The 25206-nt window shown below is 35.2% G+C and overlaps 1 protein-coding gene across 2 annotated transcripts in view; it reads right to left on the bottom strand.

The window, feature by feature from the left end:
• LOC113510534 (QRFP-like peptide receptor) overlaps positions 1-25206 on the bottom strand; it is a 200388-nt gene that overhangs the window by 16284 nt on the left and 158898 nt on the right. For both annotated transcript variants that reach the window (XM_052894526.1, XM_052894527.1), the window contains 2 exons: positions 21672-21898; positions 11105-11213 (listed from right to left, as the gene is read on the bottom strand). In XM_052894526.1, coding sequence (XP_052750486.1) covers positions 11105-11213; positions 21672-21898 — 336 coding nt within the window. The remainder of the gene's footprint in view (positions 1-11104; positions 11214-21671; positions 21899-25206) is intronic.

Genomic DNA, 25206 nt, shown 5'->3' with positions numbered 1-25206 from the left:
AATAATTGTGAGTGCAATAGAAGCGAGTGAACGAAATTTTGACAAATTATTTTCAAAACGTTCGTAAAAGTATGTTTTTTTCAGCAAAAAGTATTGGTTGACCCGGAATGCGTTGATTTCCTTCCAAAATAGATAGATTCCAAGAACCCCTCCTGTGCTAACGGGATACGCTGGCGGAGCACCAGTGAAGGGTGATAGATGAGAATGAAAACAGGTCAGTTAGCCCATCATGATGAATTCATCAGGAATTAACCATGATAGTTTCCAGGAAGAACCGCGAGGGGGTCCACCTGGTTGGGTATATTGCTAGCAATGGGATTCTCAGTCTCCATCACTAACAATCCCTTCCCTCCCCCCCCCCCCCCCACGTAATGGGGTATTAGATGAATGCAACAACAAAACTATATAAAAGGGATGATTGCAGATGAACTCTAAAAGGTTAAAGACAGCTCTTAAACTTTCCAATAAGAGTTACACGATCGTGACATGAATATCTGAACAATTCACTTCGAACTTAATTCCAATGCAAAATTTCAGCTAAATCTGATAGAAAAAACTAGTTCTGATTCAATTAACACGATTTGACTTGAAATAATTAAAATATAACAAGCGAAATATCACAATATACCAGAGGGAGACTTTGTACAAAAGTTGATTGCTTGGGTCCCTCTATCCCATTCGTGTTTCTAGCGTGAAGTAGTTGTGTTTGCATGGCTATGTTTCGGTTTGGAGGGTGGGATATGGCGTAAATTTACAGGGTATAGAGGAATAACACCTGAGTCCTCAGGAATGGCAATGCATGGGGGGTATCATGGGCGAAACAGTATACTCTGTTATGTCCATGGTAATGCTCATGTTTATAGGCGACGGTTACCATTTTCCATCAGGTGGGCCGTTAGCTTGTTTACCATTCTAAGTTGTATAAAAAAATAAACTATGTGAAATTATTCGTCACTCCATTTTTTTAATGCAACTTAGAATGACAAATCCTTCAAATCGAAATACAGCCATGCAAATACAAATGGTTTACGGTGGAGACACGAATGGGACAGAGGTACCCAAGCAAACGACTCTTGTATAAAGTCTCCCTCTGGTGAAGCTACAGTGCTTCATATAAACTAGCAAATAACTCATTATAAATAAAATCGCAGATTGTGATTGCGTTCGGATTTATTCACGAGTCATCGGCTGCTCTCGGTTAACAGTACAATGAGGAGGGAAAGGGATTGTTAGCAATGGAGTTTGACAGCCCCATTGCTAGCAATATGCCTTATTAGGTCGACCTCCACGTGGTTCCCCCTGGAAACCATCGTGAACAATTCTTGTTGAATTCGTCACGATGGGCTAACTGACCTACTTCATCCTCACTTATCATCCTTCACTGGTGCGTCGATGTATACCGATAGTGCGGGTAGGGCTACCATTTCATTATCATCCATTAAAAAACAGTGCAATGAAATCGCAGCAAACAGTGACTGAGCCATATAGAGCAAGCGAATGGAGACTTTATTACAATGCGTTAAAGTCTTATCATAAAAAGCATAATTTATATTTCACATTCAATAGTGCATAGTAGCAATTGTGATGTTAAATTATAGCAAAGTAAAATCACATTTAATGATTTGTAACAGGTGATATCAATGTGAATAAAAATAATAACATTTCAGGCATTATCCGTCCACTGCTGGACATAAGCTTCGCCCATAAACTACCATAAAAACGGTTCTAAGCCACCTGCATCCACTGACTCCGTGACAATGCATTTCAGGTCGTCACTCCATCTTGTGGGGATCGTCCCATACTGTGCTTGCCTGTGCACACAAGAACCTTTCTTCCCCATGGGTTGTCGGTTCTTCGAGTTATGTAACCAGCCTATTGCCACTTTCATTTGAATGATATTGCATTAAATATATCATTAATTACTGTCTAGTAATAATTGGAACATTGCTAGGGCGTTCCTCGCAACTGACGTGGATAGATGCTTACCTAGAACAAAAATGGCGACAAATGATTGAGAAAGCCAACTCTGAGTAACGAGACAGCGTGAATAATATAAGAAAATAGAAGATTAATACATACAGAGTGGCTGACTTAATTATTTGTTACTAACTACCCGCCCCAACTTCGCACGGGTTTACATCTTTAAAAGGATATTTTTACACTGTTCTTTCACAATAACCTTGTCCTGATAAATAAATACAATAGAAGAAAAAATATATTTTTTTTTTTTATACAACTTAGAATGGCAAACAAGCTGACGGCCCACCTGATGGAAAGTGGTAACCGTCGCCTATAGACATGAGCAGTACCATGGATATAGCAGAATATACTGTTTCGCCCATGATACTCCCCATGCGTTGCCATTTCTGAGGCCTCAGGTGTTATTCCTCTGTACCCAGTAAATTCACACCATATCTCACCCTTCAAACCGAAACACAGTCATGCAAACACAACTGCTTTACGGTTGAAACACGAATGGGACAGAGGTACCCAAGCAATCGACTTTTGTACAAAGTCTCCCTCTGGTATCATCATGGTATCATTAAATTAAGTGTACCCGTTATAAAGTATTGCGCTTAAATACATACATACACAATTAATTTTTATGTATACAGATTTATAGTAAAGCCTGCAAGTAATAATTCTGTCTATTTATATAAGTGAATTTAAACATGGATAGCAACGCATAGATATGTATGTAATAGACAACGCACAGTAACAAAACTAACCCATAATAATAAAAAAAGATCATGACCGACAGCGCGTCAACAGTCCCTCGAACCGTCGTGCAAATATGAGACGAGTGGAATGAAGTGAAATAGATGAAAGTGAATAAAGCAAAAGATTTGTAAATCCTTTGATTTTTGATCCTCTCTATCTGTACTGTAAGAAATTTATAGACATTACCCAATTTTGTATGAACGGTCAAAATAAAAATCACTTATAAAATTTTCTGCTCTAATGCACCGTATGTAGCAATTTTCAACCGACCAAAAAAGAAGAAGATTCTTAATTTGATATTTTTTATGTTTATTACCTCATAAATCCTCATAAAACCAGTTATTAATAGATTTGAAATAGTACATTACTGCAGCGGCCCGCAACTGAGGCATTGATGGACGAACGTGCGAATGTAGGCAGAGGCGTAGCCGAGGCACACATACGTGAGTCCATCAATGTCTAGTTGTGGCCAAGGCTTGTATAATACTTTTCTCAAACAATGCGCGGAAATCAAAAACATAATTTTACTTTGAAGTTCAATGACGAATAACGAACAATAATAATTTTTCACGCGCCATAATGTTCCTTTGTTTTTTTTTCTTCAATAAACAGCTGTCTATTTACAAGCCAGTTCGAAATTTAAATGAAACCTTTTATTAGTTACCTCCTTGGTAGCCATGTTTCGAAGTAAAAGGTCATTCCATTTTTAAATTACAGGACAGATATGAGTTTACATAGTAATTTATCTGGCCGCAAAACACGACAGATATGGATTTTCATACAACTTTTACTGGCCGCTGCCCGCATGTATTTGGCCAGTACGGCAATTTTGATTTATCTCGAAGAAGATTGTCAAAATAATGCTCACATTTCCAAGCATGTTTGAGAAAAAATCTTTTTTAATTAAAAAGATATAGTTACATAAAATGTTTATCAAAATCGATTCAATAGGTTGGTTTTAAAATAAAAATAACTGGTCTTTGCGATTCGACTGATGTATGTTTTTTTTTTTTTGTCGAATACAATCTATTAAATTATTGTAAAAATAGCATGAATATGTATTGATTTTTTTAACATTTTATTAAATCGGTTATAAGCTTTTAGATAAAGCGTTTTTTTTAATTTATTTCTATCTATATCTACGATATCATTGAACTATTGCCAGTTTCCCCTTGTAAAGGGTGATTGAGATATCATTAAATTATTTTCATGATTAAAGGAGACTATCCTATTATGGAATTAATTATTGAATGGTATTAAACAGAATTAATTTGTCGTCGTACCAATATTAAGGTAACTGCCGAGTGGTATTGGTACAGTCACTTCGAATATGTGTTTAAGCATAAAAATTACATGAAATAAGAACTGATTTTTTCAAACTAATGTAATAAAATTGTGATTTGACAATATTTATAGGTAAAGGGAGATATTAATAAAAATCTTTAGAGCAATAAAATCCAAGGCAATAATTTTTAGAAATTTTGTCTGTCTATCAACATGTTTATTCAGACATCTCATAAAAAACTATAATACCAAATTGGGTGTAGTTTTCACAGTTGTGTCCGCAAAGGCCTTTTTTATGTATTTTTATTGTATACAATTTTATATTCATTACATTTGGGTACAAATTTGTTTATAATATCAATTGAGAAATTAATTCATCATCATCACCATCATATCAGCCGTTAATCATCCACTGATGAACATAAGCCTCCCCTTTGTACAAACAAAATGTAGCCAACCGTATCATAATCTATACTTATAATAAATTTGTAGAGAGGTCAATTCTGTACATGAAATATATTTCCAAAATAACTATCAGCGGGTGATTCCTGATCGATACTGATGCCAAAAATGCGATCAGTAAAATTTTTGTCTGTCTGTCTGTATGTTCGTTATAGAAACAAAAACTACTCGATGGATTCTAACGAAACTTGATACAATTATTCTTCATACTCCTGGGCAGGTTATAGTATACTTTTCATCACGCTACGATCAATAGAAGCAGAGCAGTGAAGGGAAATGTGTCTGTTACATCAAAACCACTGAACCGTGTGGAAGGACATAGGCTACTTATTTTACGAAAAACGACGGAAACGCGGACGAAGTCACGGGCAACAGCTAGTTTTAAATAAATCTGAAAATAAAGTCTCGTCCGGTTTCCGCCTCGATTGTACCAACCACCGTCGCGTGCTGCGAAACACTAAAATTTCACTTCTGCCATTTAATTTGGCTTCGAGATTTACTAGATAGATCAACGACATCTTAACAATGGAGACGATTGGCCGGACCATTAATTAAGCTCAAGTGACTTGGAAATGAGATGATCCAAAAGATCAGTGAATAATTTTCTCCAGATAAATAGATAGTAGAGAGGGCAAAATAACAATTTGATCTTGCTCCCAAAATTAACAAATTTAAATGCCATAATTTATTGTTGCATTCCTAAATTTTCTTGTGTAATAGGTTTTAATATTTACACGCCTACATTGTGGCAGAATGTAGTTCGCCGTGTAGGTCCTGGCATAGAATAGGCCACCCATTCCTTTTCCAAGAGATGACTAAGGGAGCCTAAGATGTAGAGATGGGCAACAGTGTCCTTCTTAAAACATCTCCAAGACCCGACTGTATGCGAATGTCGAGAGATTCACGTGTGGTCCCGGCATAGAATGGGAATAAGGAGGCTGAAGGAACTAAATAGTCGAGGGATGGGCAGCAGTGTCCGTTTTTAACATTTCCAAACTCCAACTGCGGTTGCCAATCCGCCTGCCAGAAATGGTAACTACTAGCAAAACCCTCCAAGGGGGAGGCTTATGTTCAGCAGTGGACAGTTAAAGGCTGAAATGATAATGGATAACGATTGTGGCAGAATAAGATTGGACTATAATTTTCTTCTGATGGCAACTCATTCCTTGGCCTGGATGTCAGAGACCGAATAAGGAAGTCATGAATGAAATCGCGCTGTATGCGATCATTCAGTTTCTAAAGTATGGGGTCAAGCTCTCTGTCGATAGCAAGCGATACGACAGTAAAAAATGGTAACGAACTTCATATGAAACAAAACAATTATCAATACCGTTTCAGAATTAGAAAATATATTGTAATAATACAAAGCAACAAACAAGAACAAACAAAACAAACAAATTTTGCCTTAAACAGTAGGTATGTGTACCTACATGTATACCAAATTTCATAGTGATTTGTTAAGTCATTAATTAATCAGTCAAGCCACTTTTTATGTTACTTAGAATTGCAAACAAACTGACAGCTCATTACAATTATACTTAAAATATAATAATTAACTAATTATTACATTAAACATTATAGAAATAAATTAATCTTTATCACCAGAGGGAGACTTTGTACAAAACTCTTTTGCTTATCACCTCTCTTATGCACCTCTGCCCATTCGTGTTTCAACCGTGAAGCAGTTGCGTTTGCATGGCTGTGTTTCGGTTTGAAGTGTGGATTATGGCAGTGAATTTACAGAGTACAGAGGAATAACACCTGAGTTCTCAGGAATGGCAACGCATGAGGGGTATCATGGGCGAAACAGTATACTTATTTATGTCCACAGTACTGCTCATGTCTATAGGCGACGGTTACTATTCTCCATCAGGTGCGCCATCAGCTTGTTTGCCATTCTAAGTTGTTTAAAAAAGAAGTATATTAAAGTAAAATATTACAGTTAAATTGAAGATCTAGTCTTCGTTTAAAATGCTTCGAAACAGTTAATTACAAGATAATAATGTACAAAGATTAATACTCGACAATAGATTGACTCGGCACGTCGCTGTCGAGACGTGATGCGAGGCACACATTTTAATCAAGCCGCTTTATAGAATCAACAAAAATAAAGACAGTATTACAGTTTCCCGTAATTATGCCTCTGCTCGCTTTCCATGGAAGATTCCTTTAATTTCCGCGCATGTGAATGTCTCGGTTTACTTTGTACGTGTAAAGTAAATAGATTAATTAATATATTATTATAATATATACACACATCCTGTATTATTTGTAATTGTGACAAATTAATTATTATTTTATATGAATTCTCGTTCTAAAATAGCAGCTCTTTAGTGAGAAACGAATCATGTGTTTATCAATGCATGAGAGTAAATCTGTTATAGACGATATTGTGTATCGTTATTTTAATATTAGAATATACGATTTTATATTAAAATTCCAATGGAATTGATAAATATTTTATTAGTATACTAGCGACCCGCCCCGGCTTCGCACGGGTGCAATGCTGATACTAAATAGCGCCGCCGGCCCCCTATTATATTACGACATTACATTAGAAACTTTTAAAATTATCAGTGCTCCTCTACTATATTATGTATGTATTATACATATAAACTTTCCTCTTGTATCACTCTATCTTTTAAGAAAAAACGCTTCAAAAATCCGTTGCGTAGTTTCAAAGATTCAAGCATACATAGGGACAGACAGACAGCGACAGCAACTTTCTTTTACACTATGTAGTGAAGAGGTATATAAAAATATCTTGTTTAAACATAAGCTGCGGCCGCTTGTGGCTGGCTAATACTGATTAAAATACATTCAATCCTAGAGTGGATACGTCTAAATCCCTCTTACTAACTAGTTCATAAAAAGTTTCATTACACTAACCGTCTGAAGTATTCCAATCTCGTGGCTGAGGTCAAACCCTTAATTTACTGGCATTTGATATTATAATAAATTTTATTAAAAAAAAAAAACTTAGATATTTACACTAATATTATAAAGAGGAAAGATTTGTATTTTTGTGTATGTGTGTGTGTGTGTGTGTGTGTGCATGTTTGTAATGAATAAACTCAGAAACAACTTTGCCGATTTCAAAACTTCCTTCACCATTACAAAGCTACATTCACCCTGAGTAACATAGGTTATATTTATTGCTAGAAAAGATTAGGAATTCTTACTAAAACTTTAGTAACGTAACTCAAGGTGTAAAAAAATGCTATAAAATAACTTTCGTCGCGTGCGCTGCGGAAACTATTGGTGATAGAACAAAAGTATGTTTTACAATATTGAAGAAAATATCAATCACTATAAAAAACTTCGCGATATGATATGTCCAACTATTATCGTTATGTGACAATGACCACTTTTTAAAATATTGTAAAAATGCCCAGCGTGCGAAGCCAGGACGGGCCGCTAGTAAACATAAATAGATGAAGATTAAAGCAGGTTAGTTAGCCTATCGTGATGAATTCCACATCAATTAACTACGATAGTTTCCAGAACTATTGAATTTACTGGGTACAGAGGAATAACACCCGAGTCCTCAGGAATGGCAACGCATGAGGGGTATCATGGGCGAAACAGTATACTCTGTTATGTCCATGGTACTGCTCATGTTAATAGGCGACGGTTACCACTTTCCATAAGGTGGGCCGTCAGCTTGTTTGCCATTTTAAGTTGAATATAAAAAAAAACTATTGAACCTATTTTAGTAAATCCTTTCAGATAAAAAAAGAATTCCCTAAATCGGTTTACAACTGACGCAATTATGAGGTAACAAACATAACAAAAAAAAAATACAACCGTATCGAGAATACTTTTCTTTTTTAAATCAATTAAAAATAACACAATAGTTTAATAATACAATAATTTGAAAAGAGCAACTGTTGAGTTTATTCACCTCAGCAGATAAAAACATTCTGAATCCTGTAGACGATTAAAAAAAAATATTTTTTAAAAGAGCTTTGTAAAGAAGTCCTCTTAAACTTTCACTTCACCAGAGGGATACTTTGTACAAAAGTCGATTGCTTGGGTACCTCTGTCCCATTCGTATTTCAACCGTAAAGCAGCTGTGTTTGCATGGCTGTGTTTCGGTTTGAAGGGTGCGATATAGCGTGAATTTACTGGTTACAGAGGAATAACACCCGAGTCCTCAGGAATGGCAACGCATGGGGGGTATCATGGGCGAAACAGTATACTCTGTTATGTCCATGGTACTGCTCATGTCTATAGGCGACGGTTACCACTTTCCACCAGGTGGACCGTTAGCTTGTTTGCCATTCTAAGTAGCATAAAAAAAATCGATTCTATTCTTAAAATTAACCGATTATAACGAATGCCTAACTATATTACATTATTTTAATGCCATTTTCATGTAAGAATACTTAAGAAAACCATAAAAGACGACTAACACTGTGTATTATATTGAAATATATGTAATTTATCTAAAAATAAAACACATTGAAAAGCGACGACTCATAAAATTCTTCTTCCAAGTTAGAAATTTTCCCTTTTTCATTGCCATATGAAAATAAACTTTGAATATTAGCTGCATTGTTTTAAAATTCATTGAACTCTCTGCTTTTTTTTCTCACAAACTGAACCATGATGGCTTCTTAAGTGTGAAATATTACACATTTCGGTGATGGAAACCAGTTTGCTCGAAGTATTGTTGTATGATTTTTATTTTTATGAAGAAACTTTACTACTGTAATATGTATGAATCAGTTAAAATTATGAAAATATGTTATAACAAACTAGTGGAATAGAGTATTACATTTTGCTTATTTAATTTTTCTTTTTATGCAATTTAGAATGGCAAACAACTTGACGGCTCACCTGATGGAAAATGGTAACCGTCGCCTATAGACATGAGAAGTAACATGGACATAACAGAATATACTGGTTCGCCCATGATACCCCCATGCGTTGCGATTCCTAAGGACTCGGGTGTTATTCCTCTGTACCTTGTAAATTTTAAATAAAAGAAAAAACTATTTGAATTACTTAAATAATGATAAAATTAATATTTAATACTAATGTCATTGTTCTAATCATTTCCCGTTAGAATACCGTTTAGAATAACCTACTTCTTCTGATCCCATGGGTGTCATAAGAATCGACTAAGGGAACTTAACGGTCGAGGGATAGGCAGCACTACCGGCAACTAAGTGGGGAAAGAATTATTACTAATGGGGTACTACCACTAGCACCACTGGTAATAGTATACCCTATCAGGACGACCCCCACGTAGTTCCCCCGGAAACCATCAGGGTTATTTCTTGTAGAATTCATCACGATAGGCGTCACGAAATTACCTGCTTTTATCCTCACCTGTCATCTATCACTGGTGCCACGCCAGTGTATACCGATAGCGTAAAGTTACCATTCCATTATCATCCATAAAAAAAACACTACTGGCAAACCTCCCAATAGGGGGAGCCTATATTCAGCAGTGGACAGTTAACAGCTTATTCTGATTTATAAAGTAATAAAATACATGGATATAAAAAACAAATAAATTTTCAATTTTGTTTGTTTTTCTGCTAGAGGACATTTTCCTTTATTCTGTCATATTAATTTTGTGTCAAATTAAGTCACACTTTTACGAATACCTTTCGTAGTAATATCCTGGCTTTGGGAATAAATTTAATTTATTTATTTGTACTGTTATTATTATTATATAAGCCGTTAGCTATCCACTGCTGGAAATAGCTCTCCCATAAGGGGGATTTTGCAAATCGCTTGGCAGGCGAATTTGCAACCGCATTTAGACTTTGATGGTGTTTTAAGAAGAACGTTTCCTTTAATTATTAAATTCCCTTAATCACCTCTTACGACACCCATGGGACAGGAAAGCTTAGCTTCTTCTATACCGGGACCATATGGATATTATTTGTGCTAGGTAAGTTGTAATTTATGTAGATATTTTTATTTTATACTAGCAAATCGTCCCAGCTTCATTCGGGTATATATGTAGTATATACCCGAGCGAAGCTGGCCGCCACCATTAGTATGTGTGTGACTGCTAACACTTGAAAATTGACTAATAGAAATTCCATAAACTTCCACACTAGCAATCCAGCAATCCCCCTCGTTTAGAGCCTAGTATTAATCATCTGGGATGGTTAATACTAGGGTCTAAGCAACGATCTAATAATTTGCCTGAAGATGCTTCGTTTAGAGGAGAAATACGTGTCGCAAAACGTGCGTGATCAAAATGGCTGTTGGAAATTAATGGCTAATGTGGGAGACCAGAGGGAGACTTTGTACAAAAGTCGATTGCTTGGGTACCTCTCTCCCATTCGTGTTTCAACCGTGAAGCAGTTGTGTTTGCATGGCTGATATAGCGTGAATTTACTGGGTACAGAGGAATAACACCCGAGTCCTCAGGAATGGCAACGCATGGGGGGTATCACGGGCGAAACAGTATACTCTGTTATGTCCATGCTACTGCTCATGTCTATAGGCGACGGTTACCACTTTCCATCAGGTGGGTCGTCAGTATATTAAATAATGAATATATTAAACTATATTACTTATATATACAAACACATGTTGCAAAAACATACATACATATACAAACAAACATATATAATATACCGTAATACCAATAAAGATATTATTTACTTACCAGGGACAGCGTAGACCAGGATGAAACTGAATGTTCCAAACAGCTCTTTCCTGATTGAATCCGGCCATTTTTCTGTACAAAACTCAATTGTGCCTTCCGCCCATATTCCCTGTAAACAAAAAAATAATATGATGTTAATATCTTAACATATGAAAACTTAAAGTTCACAAAGTTTGTTCATGCTAATATGAAATCCAAAATCGCTCAACGGATTTTAATGATTCTTTTTAAATGGGCTTTGTTTATTTCTATATTAATTGAGACAAATGATAGTTTTTATCTCGCTAAGAAAAAATGTACCCGATCAGTAGTGGTAGAGGCGATACAACGTCGATGGCGTAAGCTATATAATCGATAGAAAAAATTACATATTTCAGCCTATATGTCCGTGCTTATCTACACACTTTACCAGAAGGAGACTTTGTACAAAAGTCGTTTACTTGAGTACCTTTGTCCCATTCGTGTTTTAATCATGAAGCAGTCGTGTTTGCATGACTGTGTTTCGGTTTGAAGGGTGGGATATGGCGTATATTTACAGGGTACAGAGGAATAACACCTGAGTACTCAGAAATGGCAACGCATGGGGGGGTATCATGGGTGAAACAGTATACTCTGTTATGTGCATGGTACTGCTCTTGTTTACAGGCGACGGTTACCACTTTCTATCATGTGGGCCGTCAGCTTGTGTGCCATTCTAAGTTGTATAAAACAAAACACACACACACTAAGCGAGAAGAGTACAAAATACTATAGGCGAGGGAAACGCAAAAACTTTCTAAAGGGTAACATTGGCAAAATATGGACAAATCTTACCCCAAATGTTTTTTCCCCTATAATTATATTTGCGATCAGTCAAGGGCTGTGAGCAGATGTGTTGTTTGCGAATAATAACAAAATACTGTGCTACCCAGCGAGAAAATCTACTCATACAGAATTTTAATACGCAACCGGCGAGCTTGTAAGGAAAGATTGATGTATCTGGAGGAAGCGAAAGAGGTTTGTTTGAATCGAAGCATTTGGCGTTCAATTGTTTCTGGCTACCCTCAAGGGAAACAGGCGTGACGGATATGTAAGCAACTTTTATATTTATTTCTGTAATCACTAGGTTTATTTTCATGTTAGTCGCATATTATTTTCATTATCCTATCAGCCCTTGACTGTCTACTGCTGAGCATAAGACTTCTTAATAAGGACTTTTTTAATGGGTGATAATTGAATGGTAACCCCGCCTGAGCTATCGGTATATCCTGGCAGAACACTAGTAAGGGATGACAGATGAGGATGAATGCAAATCAGTTAGCCCATTCTGACTAATTCCATAAGAGGTAAACAAGATGGTTTCCAGTAGGAACCGCGTGGGAGTCGACCTGAAAGGTTACATTGCTGGCAATGGAGCGCTTAAATCCCCATAACTAAGAATCCCTCCCTCATAAGCGGGGTTTTCTAGTAGTTGCCACGCTTGATTGGATTGGCAACCGCAGTTAGGCTTTTAGTAATCTTTTAAGAGGTACGATGCTGTTCATCCCTCGACTATTAAGTTTTCTTAGTCGCCTCTTACACTTATAGAAAAGGAAGAGGTAGGCCAATCTATGCCGCAGCCAGGACTACGCAGTGATATTAATAAGTGTAAATTAATTTAGTTACGATTATACTACGACCTATTCAATTTTTGCAGGAGTAATGACCTAATTATTTAGTTACGATTATACTACGACCTATTAAATTTTTTCAGGAGTAATGACCTATTAATTTAGTTACGATTATACTGCGACCTATTCAATTTTTGCAGGAGTAATGACCTATTAATTTAGTTACGATTATACTACGACCTATTCAATTTTTGCAAGAGTAATGACCTATTAATTTAGTTACGATTATACTACGACCTATTGTATTTTTGCATGACCTACTTATATTTTTGAAGAATAAATGAATGAAAACTCTTTTGTTTCTTCATAGAATGGTACAGGTTATAAAGATAAACAGCATAGACACAAAAAATATAATAATTATCGTAATCACAATTTGTAACATACATACATTTATGGTACAATTGCAATTTATTTATTTATTATTTATTGATTACATTACAAAAAAAATCTTGTACGAAAGGCGGACTTAATGCTATATAACATTCTCTCCCAGTCAACCTTTGGCGAAATAGAAATACAAATATGCGGTTAAAAATTGAAAAGTGTTGTATAAAAACAATTACACCTAAGTTACATCCATATTGTATATGAAATGTATATAAAAAAAATTAACTATGACGTTCAAAATTAACAGCAATAATATTAAACTTTCTAAGGTAGGTGACCCGTTTAAATTTGACACATGACGATTGTTTTGATACAAACTGTCGATCCAAATCTCACAGCCTCTTGTATAGAATATTGTTAATTCCATCCTAAGTTATAGATATATTGGTAGTTAGTTATTAACTTGGCGTTATTAAACTACACATAGGGCGAAATAAATAAACTGAACTAGACAAATGATAATTTATAAATTTCCTACATTGTTTTCTTTAAATAAAGTGTATTTAGGAAAAGAGATGAATGAGTAAGTATAAACAGTATGGCCGGCAGTACACCTGCAATGCCGCTGGTGTTGTGGGTGATCATGGGCGGCGGTAGTCACTTACCATCAGGTGAGCCGCATGCTCGTTTGCCCCCTGTGTTGTAAAAAAAAAATAAACCCTTTATTGCTCCCTCCAAAGAAAGTTACATGAAATTCATTATCATGTTCCTACCTTTACTTCAATCATATAAATTTTGCGATTTCATCGACCATTAAGTTTCCTTGGCCGCCTCTTACGTCAGCCATGGTTTTTTTATATTTATACAACTTAGAATGGCAAACAAGCTGACGGCCCACCTGATGGAAAGTGATAACCGTCGCCTATAGACATGAGCAGTACCATGAACATAACAGAGTATACTGTTTCGCCCATGATACCCCCCATGCGTTGCCATTCCTGAGGACTCAGGTGTTATTCCTCTGTACCCAGTAAATTCACGCCATATCCCACCCTTCAAACCGAAACACAGCCTTGCAAACACAACTGCTTCACGGTTGAAACATGAATGGGACAGAGGTTACCCAAGCAATCGACTTTTGTACAAAGTCTCCCTCTCCCCAATACTTAATTTATTAATATATATTATTATATATTGAAAATTTATAAATAACTTTCATAAATACCTCACGAATTTCCTACGGCTGGAGCGTATACAATTTACATCACCTGGTCTCGAACTAATTGTGTTGTTCTCCTATGTTATGTTAATGAGAGACGACTAAACAGCTGGTAACGCCGCCCCCATTGTCTGTACTTCATTTATGTACCCGCCGCGAGATGAGAATAGAACGATGAGGACAAAGTAATTTATACAACCGATATAGACATCGCTTAGTCGTCTTTATATGTATATGTATATCTGTATATGTATTTGTATATGTATATGTATGTATATGTATATGTATATGTAGTATATGTATATGTATATGTATATGTATATGTATATGTATATGTATATGTATATGTATATGTATATGTATATGTATATGTATATGTATATGTATATGTATATGTATATGTATATGTATATGTATATGTATATGTATATGTATATGTATATGTATATGTATATGTATATATATATACTCGAGAGCAGTGAATCCAGGTCACCTAAAGAAAACTATAAATCTTTGAAACTAAGAATGCTAGCTTAATAAAGTTAACGGTAAAAGGAACGGAAATTAAAGCTTCTTAATTACTGCAAGATTATGTCATAAAAAATCTAATATGAAAAAGGCAGACTTTCAAAGATGGAACTACGACATTACTGCATTTTATTTTGCTTTTGTTTCTAATCTGTCGTTTAAGTGGGTATATAAACCATATTTATTATTCAACCTATAATCGTGTCAAATACAAGGTTAGTCGTAAATAGTATATAAAGCTGAATATCAGCAACAAAAAAAAAAAGGAGACAAAGTCTCGTCTTAGACTTAAGGGGTCGTTAACGCCTATGAGCTTCGAATCGACTATTCTCAAAGCCCGTCTTTGAACCAAGTCAAGAGGACCAAGCTGGTATCTGCGAGTAGGTGCTTCGATCCACAAGTAAAAGCAGCAAAACTTTTAAAGTACATATTCATAAAACATACCTCTTACAGTATTCACTTTTAGATTTTCCCGCTGAATATTTTATATTTTACAAGAGACAGGAATTATTGTATTGGAAAATAAGTAGATTCTGTATTGCATGTACTATATTTATACTTATATATTACATTCATAAAGATATAGCTTTGATATTACCTATACAAGAGGGATGTGTACATTGAGATGCCTTAAGGGACCAACCACGTCCCTAAACAAAAATGGACACGACATACTAGATGGCGTTAGAATCGAGATTTGTAGTTTTTATTGATTATTTTATAATTAAAGACAACTTGAAGCAAAATTTCTAAATCTGCTGACGGTTATATTAATTTTTTACTCATATAGTGATAATTTAATATCTTTTTTATATTTATTCTCCTGTGTTGTACATTTAAAAAAAATACACACTAGGATGGAATATTGCGAGTGTGTGAGTCATTATTCATTCAAAATAGGTCGCGTTTTATTTGTCATTTCATTTAAATTTTAAAAATGCATACACATTTATTACTACGAAAATGAAAGTACACAAACATAATGCATAACGTGTCAGAGATTTGCATACACCAGATGGCGCTGTGTGTAGTGCATACGATCACCATAATAATTACCACTTTTAATTAAGTACTGGACGATTTTACTGTTCATACAATAGGAGAGTATTATGTATGCATGCGATGCACGTTGAACAAAATATTAAAGAGGAACAAGTAATATTCACACGTATGCACACACACACACACGCATACATACACGCACACATACGCTTTTTCATCTACACACACACGCATACACTCACTCATACGACTCATGCCCACACATATCTGTAAGAAGATATTAGGCTGCAACAAGTTTTTTTAATGGATGATAATGAAATGGTAACCCCACCCGCGCTATCGGTATACACAGGCGGGGCACCAGTGAAGTTTGATATATGAGGATGAAGTAGGTCCGTTAGCCCATCGTGACGAATTCAATAAGAATTGTTTACGATGGTTTCCAGGGGGAACCACGTGGAGGTAATGTGAGTCAGTGGATGCAGGTGGCTCAGGATCGTACCTTATGGCAGTTTATGGGGGAAGTTTATATCCAGCAGTGGACGGATAATGGCTGAAATGCTATAAATATTAACGGTAGCTTGAATCATCACAAAATTAATACAATATTACTGATATTGTCTTAATTTTGTGATAAACTAATATAATAGCAATAGGGAAATAAATGCATTATTTATAATAAGATTTACTTAACAAAATTGTTTCTGAAATATCTCTCTCTCTCTTCGTCCTCTTCATTACTGAAGGTCGTGTCCCTGAAATATCTATGTCGCGTTAAATATCAATAAAAACAAATTCATACTAATAGGGAACTTCCTTCATCATCATCATCATCATCACCCTTATACCAATCACTATTTGGGGTCGCCGTAATATGTTTTTGTCTTCCATTCTTCTCTATTTGGAGTCATTTCCGCAATGACTCCCATTCTGGCCATATCACCTTTCACACAGTCCATCCTTGTCTTTTTAGCTTTTCATCTGCCCTTCTTTCGGTATTATCGTCCAAAAAATATATTATCAATTACCAAATAACTTCCTTTGATCCGCGTCAATTTTATTGAGACCCTGTTAAGGTCTGTTTATGAACAATAATTACTTATAATTAAATTCAATTAAGGGTATAAATTTATAAAATACAAAATGGTTTTGATCTAAACATTATCGGTACTAATTAGAAATATTAAAAAATCTTTGATATTTTTATGACGTTATTAATTATTGATAATTAAATATCTTATAAAAATATAATCACAGAATTAAATTCACCAGAGGGAGACTTTGTACAAAAGTCGATTGCTTGGGTACCTCTGTCCTATTCGTGTTTCTACCGTGAAGCAGTTGTGTTTGCATGGCTGTGTTTCGGTTTTCACGCCATATCCCACGATATGGCGTGAATTTACTGGGTACAGAGGAATAACATCCGAGTCCTTAGGAATGGCAACGCATGGTGGGTATCATGGATGAAACAGTATACTTATAACAGTATAACCGTCGCCTATAAACATGAGTAGTACCGTGGACATAACAGAGTATACTGTTTCGCCCATGATATCCCCCATGCGTTGCCATTCTTGAGACCCTCAGGCATTATTCCTCTGTACCCAGTAAATTCACGCCATATCCCACCCTTCAAACCGAAACACAGCCATGCAAACACAACTGAAACACGAATGGGACAGAGGTACCCAAGCAATCGACTTTTGTACAAAGTCTCCCTCTGGTATAAGTATAGATATGTATTGATTTAAAGTATTTATATAGTTTACTGGGGATTGCGTGTTTTGTTTGTATTCATTGATGGAGGCATTGTGATATCATTAGAAAGAGCGCTTCAAAATCTCTAACCTCGGATTGGAAAGGATTTTATGTACATGAACATATTATGTAAAGGGATTTTGAGTGGACGGTTATTATGTAAATGTAAACTACCGTAAAAGTTTTTAAACACAAACGTCTGTTGTCAATAATTCGCAGAATTTGTTCAGCGTAGTTGTCACGCTTGGCAGGTGGGCTAAAGTACTGTACCGATTTTGATAAAATGTATACAATACTAATCTGTAAGTAAATAAATAAATAAATATCCTTTCAGATAAAAAAAAAATTTCTTCCACGCACAACCACTCTTTGGAATCAACTTCCAGCAGCAGCATTTCCGAACCGATACGACAACATAACCTTCAAGAAAAAAGTATATTCCTTCTTAAAAGGCCGGCAGCACACCTGCCTCTGTCGTTGGGGGCGATTATGAGCGGCGGTAGTCACTTACCATCGATCGAGTCACATGCTCACATTACCAGAGGGAGACTTTGTACAAAAGTCGATTGCTTGGGCACCTCTGTCCCATTCGTGTTTCAACCGTGAAGCAGTTGTGTTTGCATAGCTGTGTTTCGGTTTGAAGGGTGGGATATGGCGTGAAATTACTGGGTACAGAGAAATAACACCTGAGTCCTCAGGAATGGCAACGCATGGGGGGTATCATGGACGAAACAGTATACTCTGTTATGTCCATGGTACTGCACATGTATAAAGGCGACGGTTACCACTTTCCATCAGGTGGACCGTCAGCTTGTTTGCCATTCTAAGTTGTATAAAAAAAAAATATAAAAAATGCTCGTTTGCACCTGTGTTATAAAAATATATATATAAAAAAAAACAGCCGAATTCTAGTTCATCTCTCTATTCTATGTTACCACAAAAAGTATATAATATAACAAAAAAATGAGACAAAATTTCATGTACAGGCGTTGAAGTTGTCACGAGTCGTATCGTTCATTATGTCTGGAGAGCTACACATGTCACAGTAACTAGTTTCGACTATTATCTGTTTCTGACAAATAGTCTGATAAGTTTATTCTAGGAATTGAAACTAGAAAAAAATTAATATTACTGTGGCGTATACATGAAAAAAAAATGTTACTAATTTTATGCATTCTGATTTTGTTTTTGTTTTTTTTTATTTTTTGTACATGTATCTTTATTTTTTCACTGTGCTTTTGTCTCTTTTGCTGTTTGTGTGCTGTAAGTAATGCAAATAAATTATCTATCTATCTATCTATCTATCTATCTATCTATCTATCAGTATATTTAAACGCATCACTTCAGAATGTTTGGACATATTTGGATAATTTTTTTTTGATGTATTTATTCATTTCAGGACAAGGTTTGTATAAAATAATCATTTTCCTTTGTTTTTTTTTTTGAAAAACCATATGGAAAATAGAAAATTTTGGGTTAAATAACCATCATATAAAAATGTTTGTGAGTGAGAGGCAATATTTGTTTTTTTTATACCACTGAAGTGGCAAACAAGCATATGGCCTACCTGATAGCAAGTGGTTACCGTAGCCTATGAACACTTGCAATACCAGAAGTACGCGCGCGTTGCCGACCCTGAAGAAACCTCTTTACCTCCCTTTTGAAAAACCCCATGCTGTAGGCTCTTGGGAAAATCACGGCAGGGAGCTCATTCCACAACCTGAGTGTTCGTGGAAGGAAACATCTCTGAAACCGCGCAGTACGCGACCATTGAGGCTGTAGTTGATTTTCTTTTCTTCATTAATGTACCCGCATGACAACAGCTAGTTTTAAATAAATACATATATCTTATTTCTGGCAAATTTGGTTTTTAATAGAATTTACGTATGTATATCCCTGAAAGCTTAATTAATAACAGTACCGAGGCTTATTGTGAGAATTTTTTCAGGAATTTTTACTTTACCGAGTTGATTTATTTTAAATCATTATGTTTGCTTTCAATAGAATCGACATCCATATTGGTTTCGTATACATTTAACGATTGAAGTTGGGTTTTTTGTGTAACATTTTATATATGTGACTAACCAGAGGGAGACTTTGTACAAAAGTCATTTGCTTGGGTACCTCTGTCCTTTTCGTGTTTCTACCGTGAAGCAGTTGTGTTTGCATGGCTGTGTTTCGGTTTGAAGATATGAGAGTGAATTTACAGGGTACAGAGGAATAACACTTGAGTGGTCAGGAATGGCAAAGCATGGGGGGTATCATGGACGAAACAGTATACTCTGTTATGTTCATGGTACTGCTCATGTGTATAGGCGACGGTTACCACTTCCCATCAGGTGGGCCGTCAGCTTTTTTGCTATTCTAAGTTGCATAAAAAAAAACATCATTGTGAATTATTGTGGACTATTTACCAGCCTCTTTGAAATAAAAATTTTGTATCATATTTATTTTTAAATTTAACCTTACAACATACTTTCTCCCATAAATTGATTTATAAATGTATATTATGGTAACCTTATTCACGCAGTATGGATAAAAAAGTTGACCTGTTTATAGAAAGGCATTTGTATGGAGCCACTCCATCTGTATAATACTCTATATAAGTCAGAGGTTCCCAAACTTATTTTGTCCACTGCCCACTTTGAGAATAAATTATTTTTTAGCGCCCCCATTTGTTCACCTATTTAAAAACCACTATTACCTCAAGATAAGATCAAGGACCCACCAACAGCAGATATAGCTTATTGCGGAAAATCTTAGACATAAGTTCTTAATTTACTTATTATTCAGATATTATTAATAATTTATTAAATATTATAATAGTGCATGTGGTGTTCGCGTATAAAAGATTTTTACATTAGGCAAAATTATTTTTTTGTATTATTAAGTTGCATGTAAAATGTAAAAGTTGTATGTGAACCTTATTAAATAAATAAATAAATAAAGATCAACAAATCACCCTCCCAAGCCCGCAACACAACGCCATTTTTTTTCTGGGTCTCTTGTCCCTTTAGGCCTGCAGCGCCCACAAGGGGGCGTTATCGCCCACTTTGGGAAAGGCTGATCTAAGTGTACGAATACTTGAATGTTTTTTTTAAGCAGTTAATATACATAGAAACGATGTTCAGTTAAGCTTACTATTTTTCAGTTGGACGAGCATCAAGTTATTCCATTTGCTTACATTCGATACGATCACTTGTACATTACGTATGTTAGTATTTGGAGGGATCATGGAGACTGTAGTGAATACAGTCAATTTGTATTGAGTTTTTTAAGGATATTCGTGAATATAAAATTGGATACCACAAAAGAAAATCGCCTTCAATTGTGGCCAAAATAGTTCTTTGGATTTAAAAACAAATACGAGTATGTAAGTAAATCCTTTCAGATAAAAATAAAATATTTTTCAAATGAGCAGCAAACATTAAAAAAATTGCGACCAAACTAAAAATGGAAACCTTTTTGAAGTCGGTTAAAACTAGATTTCTTATGATATTTAGGATGGCTAACAAGCTGACAATCTACCGTAACCATAACCATTGTTTATAGACATTAATAACACCATGAATACGACAAAATATACTGTGACAACCATGGAGCCCCTCACAGGACGCTATTTCTGAAGACTATGATGCTACGCTTCTATACTATATAATTTCACTGCCATCGATTAAAACACAGCCATAATAAGCGAGTACAGTAACTTGCTCCACAGAAAAATACGGGTTTTTTTATGCAACTTAGAAAGGCAAACAACTGACGGCCATACTTTACGGTAGAAACACAAACGGGATAAAGGTGCCCAAACAAACGACTTTTGTACAAAGTCTCCCACTACTAATTGAATAAAGTTTACTTCTTCTGTATATTATTATTATTCTCTTTCTATTACATATAATAGAAGAAGGATGAAGTCATGAAGCTCCGGAACTCGCGCGCATATGTCAGACGAGTCTTGAAAATGCATGAAATGCAAGATATGTGCAAGAATAGAGGCCTTTGGTATTCGGTTCTCTCTGCTTACCCCTCAAGGAATTTAGCGTGAAGACTGATAAAAATTTAAATAAAAATATCTTACCGATCCATTTCTCGTCTTGGACAGCAATGGCACCATCTCTCTTTCAACCGCTGCCACTCCTAGTAACGGAGCAAATATCATCAGCGCCACAAACCACAGCGCAGCAAGGAGGCTGCAGGCACCGCGTCTTGACGGCATCCAGGGTTGCCGCAGACTCTGCGTGATGGCCAGGTACCGGTCTACCGACATGGCTGTGATGGTAAATACGCTGGATGCGACTGCCACCCCTGAAACAAATAGAGACATGACCAGATTACAAACAAATATTTCAGAATTCAGAAAGATAAATCGTGTTTTTACACAATGTGTGTACAAGTAAATTTTGCTTTTGCAATAAGTAATCAGATTTTTGCTCCACCATGCAGAACAGCAGCTACAATTATCGCAAAATTGATCATCATCATCATCATCATATCGGTTGATAACTGTCCACTGTTGATCATAAACCTTCTTTATAAAGAGGTTTTTGCTAGTATTTGCCACGCTTGGTAGACGGGTTGGCAACCGTAGTTAGGATTTGGCGATATTTTAAGAAAGACGTTGCTGCCTATCCCCCTACCTTTAAGTTCCCTTAGTCGTCTCTTACGATACCCACGGAAAAGGCTGGCTCATTCAATGCTGGGACCACACAGCGAATATTGTAGATCCCCACATATATATATTATATATTATAGGGAGAGATTGTTAATAATGGAGACTAAGGACCCCATTGCTAGCAATATACCCAAACAGGTCGACCTCCACGTGGTCCCCCCCTGGAAACCATCGTGCTGAATTCCAAGTGTATTCAACACGATGGGCTAACTGAACTGTCTTGTCATTCTCATCTATCATCACTCACTGGTGTTCCGCCAACGTATACCGATAGCGCAGACGGGGTTACTATTCCATCAGCACCCATTAAAAAAAAATACTGTTGGTATAAATAAATACAATAAAATAATACATAACTGTTTCAAACTAACAAGAGTCTAAGAGACGAGACTAATGTAGTAGTATGTAGTATGTAAGTAGTATGTAGTTTGTAAAGTACCGATGGGAATGAGGTCCCAGATCAAAAACTTCTAATGTAATGTAGCATGCAATGGTACTGTCTGTTTACAAAATTGAAATACAATCCTTTCATCTATTTTTGCAGCATCCGAACATTCTTGGAAACTTTCTCGTTTTATATTTCAACATTTACTGAATGTATGAAATATATTCCAGTATTGTAAACTTGCAGCTCGCGTCAGCTTCACATTTTTTTTTTTTTAATATAATAAAAATCTTGTTACTCACTAATAATGTAAGCTTTATATACTTAAAACGAATTTTTAAAATCAAAATCATATAATTAATTTACTTATTTATTTAAACTTTAATACACAGTAAAATTCCATGTACCTACATTTGGCGGACTTAACACCGGACGGTGTTCTCTACCAGTCAACTATTGGGCAAACAGAGAAATACGTACGCGGTGTATTATTGAACAAAGTTGCATTATTTGATTATAATAATTTGTAATTTATGTAAATATTTATTTTAATTTCTGTTTTGCACTACTACTGCCCACTCACTACTTCCTATGCCACTGCGTTAGGTTGACTGGAAGAAATCTCTTTTTTTTTTACAACACAGTTTTACAATATACAGGATTAGTGCGTCATACAATGAAATTAATGCCAAATTACCTGAAATTGATATAGTGTACGATAATTCGAATTCCTACAGGAATAAATTGCTGAAGCACTTTGTACAACAATCTTATGAACATTAACTCTAATTGTCATAATATATATTTTTTTAATATTTTTTTTTTAATTTAATTCACTCATAATCTTATTTTCTGATATTGCTCACAACTTAGATTACATGTTTATTTTTGTTATTTAGTTAAATTTCTTACACTGTATAATTATGTTAAAGTGAATGCTGTGAATACCTATAATAGGCATGTGCATTAATATTGTATTGTATTTAATGTTGTTATACCTATATGTTATAATGCAATATGCTGTTGGTGTTCCTTAAATAAATAAATAAAATAAAATAAAATACAATATATATAAAAAGGTATCAATAATATTTAATATATGAAATATACCAATCTAGTCACTATAAATGTCAGTTAATATAAAACAATTTCTATCAAACTCGATCACTTATAAAGACTTATTCTCAATTTTCTAGTTATACTTAGATAGAGTTATATTAAAAGCATAAACTAGGCAGAAGTGACACTTCATTTAATACAGTAATGCTTAAAATATACCCTTTTCCCTTGCAAAGCCCTATTTGGTAGGCTTGTCACGTATTTTATACATATTTAAAAATTAATTTTACAATGTAACACAGTACACACACAAATGAGCGAGATGCACGTCTTCATTGTGGTCCCTGTCATCTGCAAACATTGCTTATTGTTTAATAGAATGAGAAAAATTAGCGAGTCAACGTTATTATTAATTACTACCTGCCCATTCCGACTTCGCACTGGCATACTAGTGAAGAAAACGAAACCAAATCTTCCCTAATTTTAATACAACTAAGCAAATCTTCGCTCTTACTCACTCACTCACTTTTTATGAGGAGATTTTTAAAAATCTATTTATTTATATATTAAATTTATATATGCTAGATAACACAACGATTTTGCCACTTCTCCATAATGAGTTACTCGTCAGTCACATTTAACTGGTTAAGCTACAATCGAGATAAATCGCATTACTACAGATCCCGCCTTTAATATGTCAATACGCCTAGAAAGTCTGAATGGCGAACTTAACACCATATGGCGTTATTTACCAGCCGACCGTAGACAGGAATAATGGAAAATATAATTGATGGTACAATGGCATGAACAATGTTAAATTCAAAAAGTAATAAAAAAATAATAAACATATATTATTATAATATTACATACATACATTATACATACATATAGTAGCCTTTTTTTTTTTTTTTTTTTTTATACAACTTAGAATGGCAAACAAGCTGACGGCCCACTTAATGGAAAGTGGTAACCGTCGCCTATAGACATGAGCAGTACCATGGACATAACAGAGTATACTGTTTCGCCCATGATACCCCCCATGCATTGCCATTCCTGAGGACTCAGGTGTTATTCCTCTGTACCCAGTATAAAGATATTAGAAGCGGCTCAGAAATATTTAGAGTCTGGGTTAAATACATTTATTATAACTCTGTATGTTAGCACACTAGGTTTATAACATTGATTTGGCTTTTGCCGTTATAATGTTATAATTATTTTTAATGAATAAATAAATAAATAAATAAATATTACCAACATTGTAACCTTTTGGAGGAAACAATAAAGAGTATCTATCTCGGCTGGGGCCTGTACCAATGAGTTATTTTCTAACATATGTACGGATTTAGCAATTTTTCTAAATTATCGCTCGCTTTAAACGGTGAAGGAAAACATCGTGAGGAAACCTGCATACGCTAGAGAAGAAATTTAAAAGCGTATGTACCTACAAGCATCCATATAACGGGAAAGCTTTCACGGCAGTCGCTCTTGTAAAAAGCT

Source organism: Galleria mellonella, unplaced genomic scaffold, assembly GCF_026898425.1.
Source record: "Galleria mellonella isolate WM207_F2 unplaced genomic scaffold, CSIRO_AGI_GalMel_v1 utg213, whole genome shotgun sequence".
NCBI lineage: Eukaryota > Metazoa > Arthropoda > Insecta > Lepidoptera > Pyralidae > Galleria > Galleria mellonella.
This window is presented reverse-complemented; position numbering and strand designations above follow the sequence as displayed.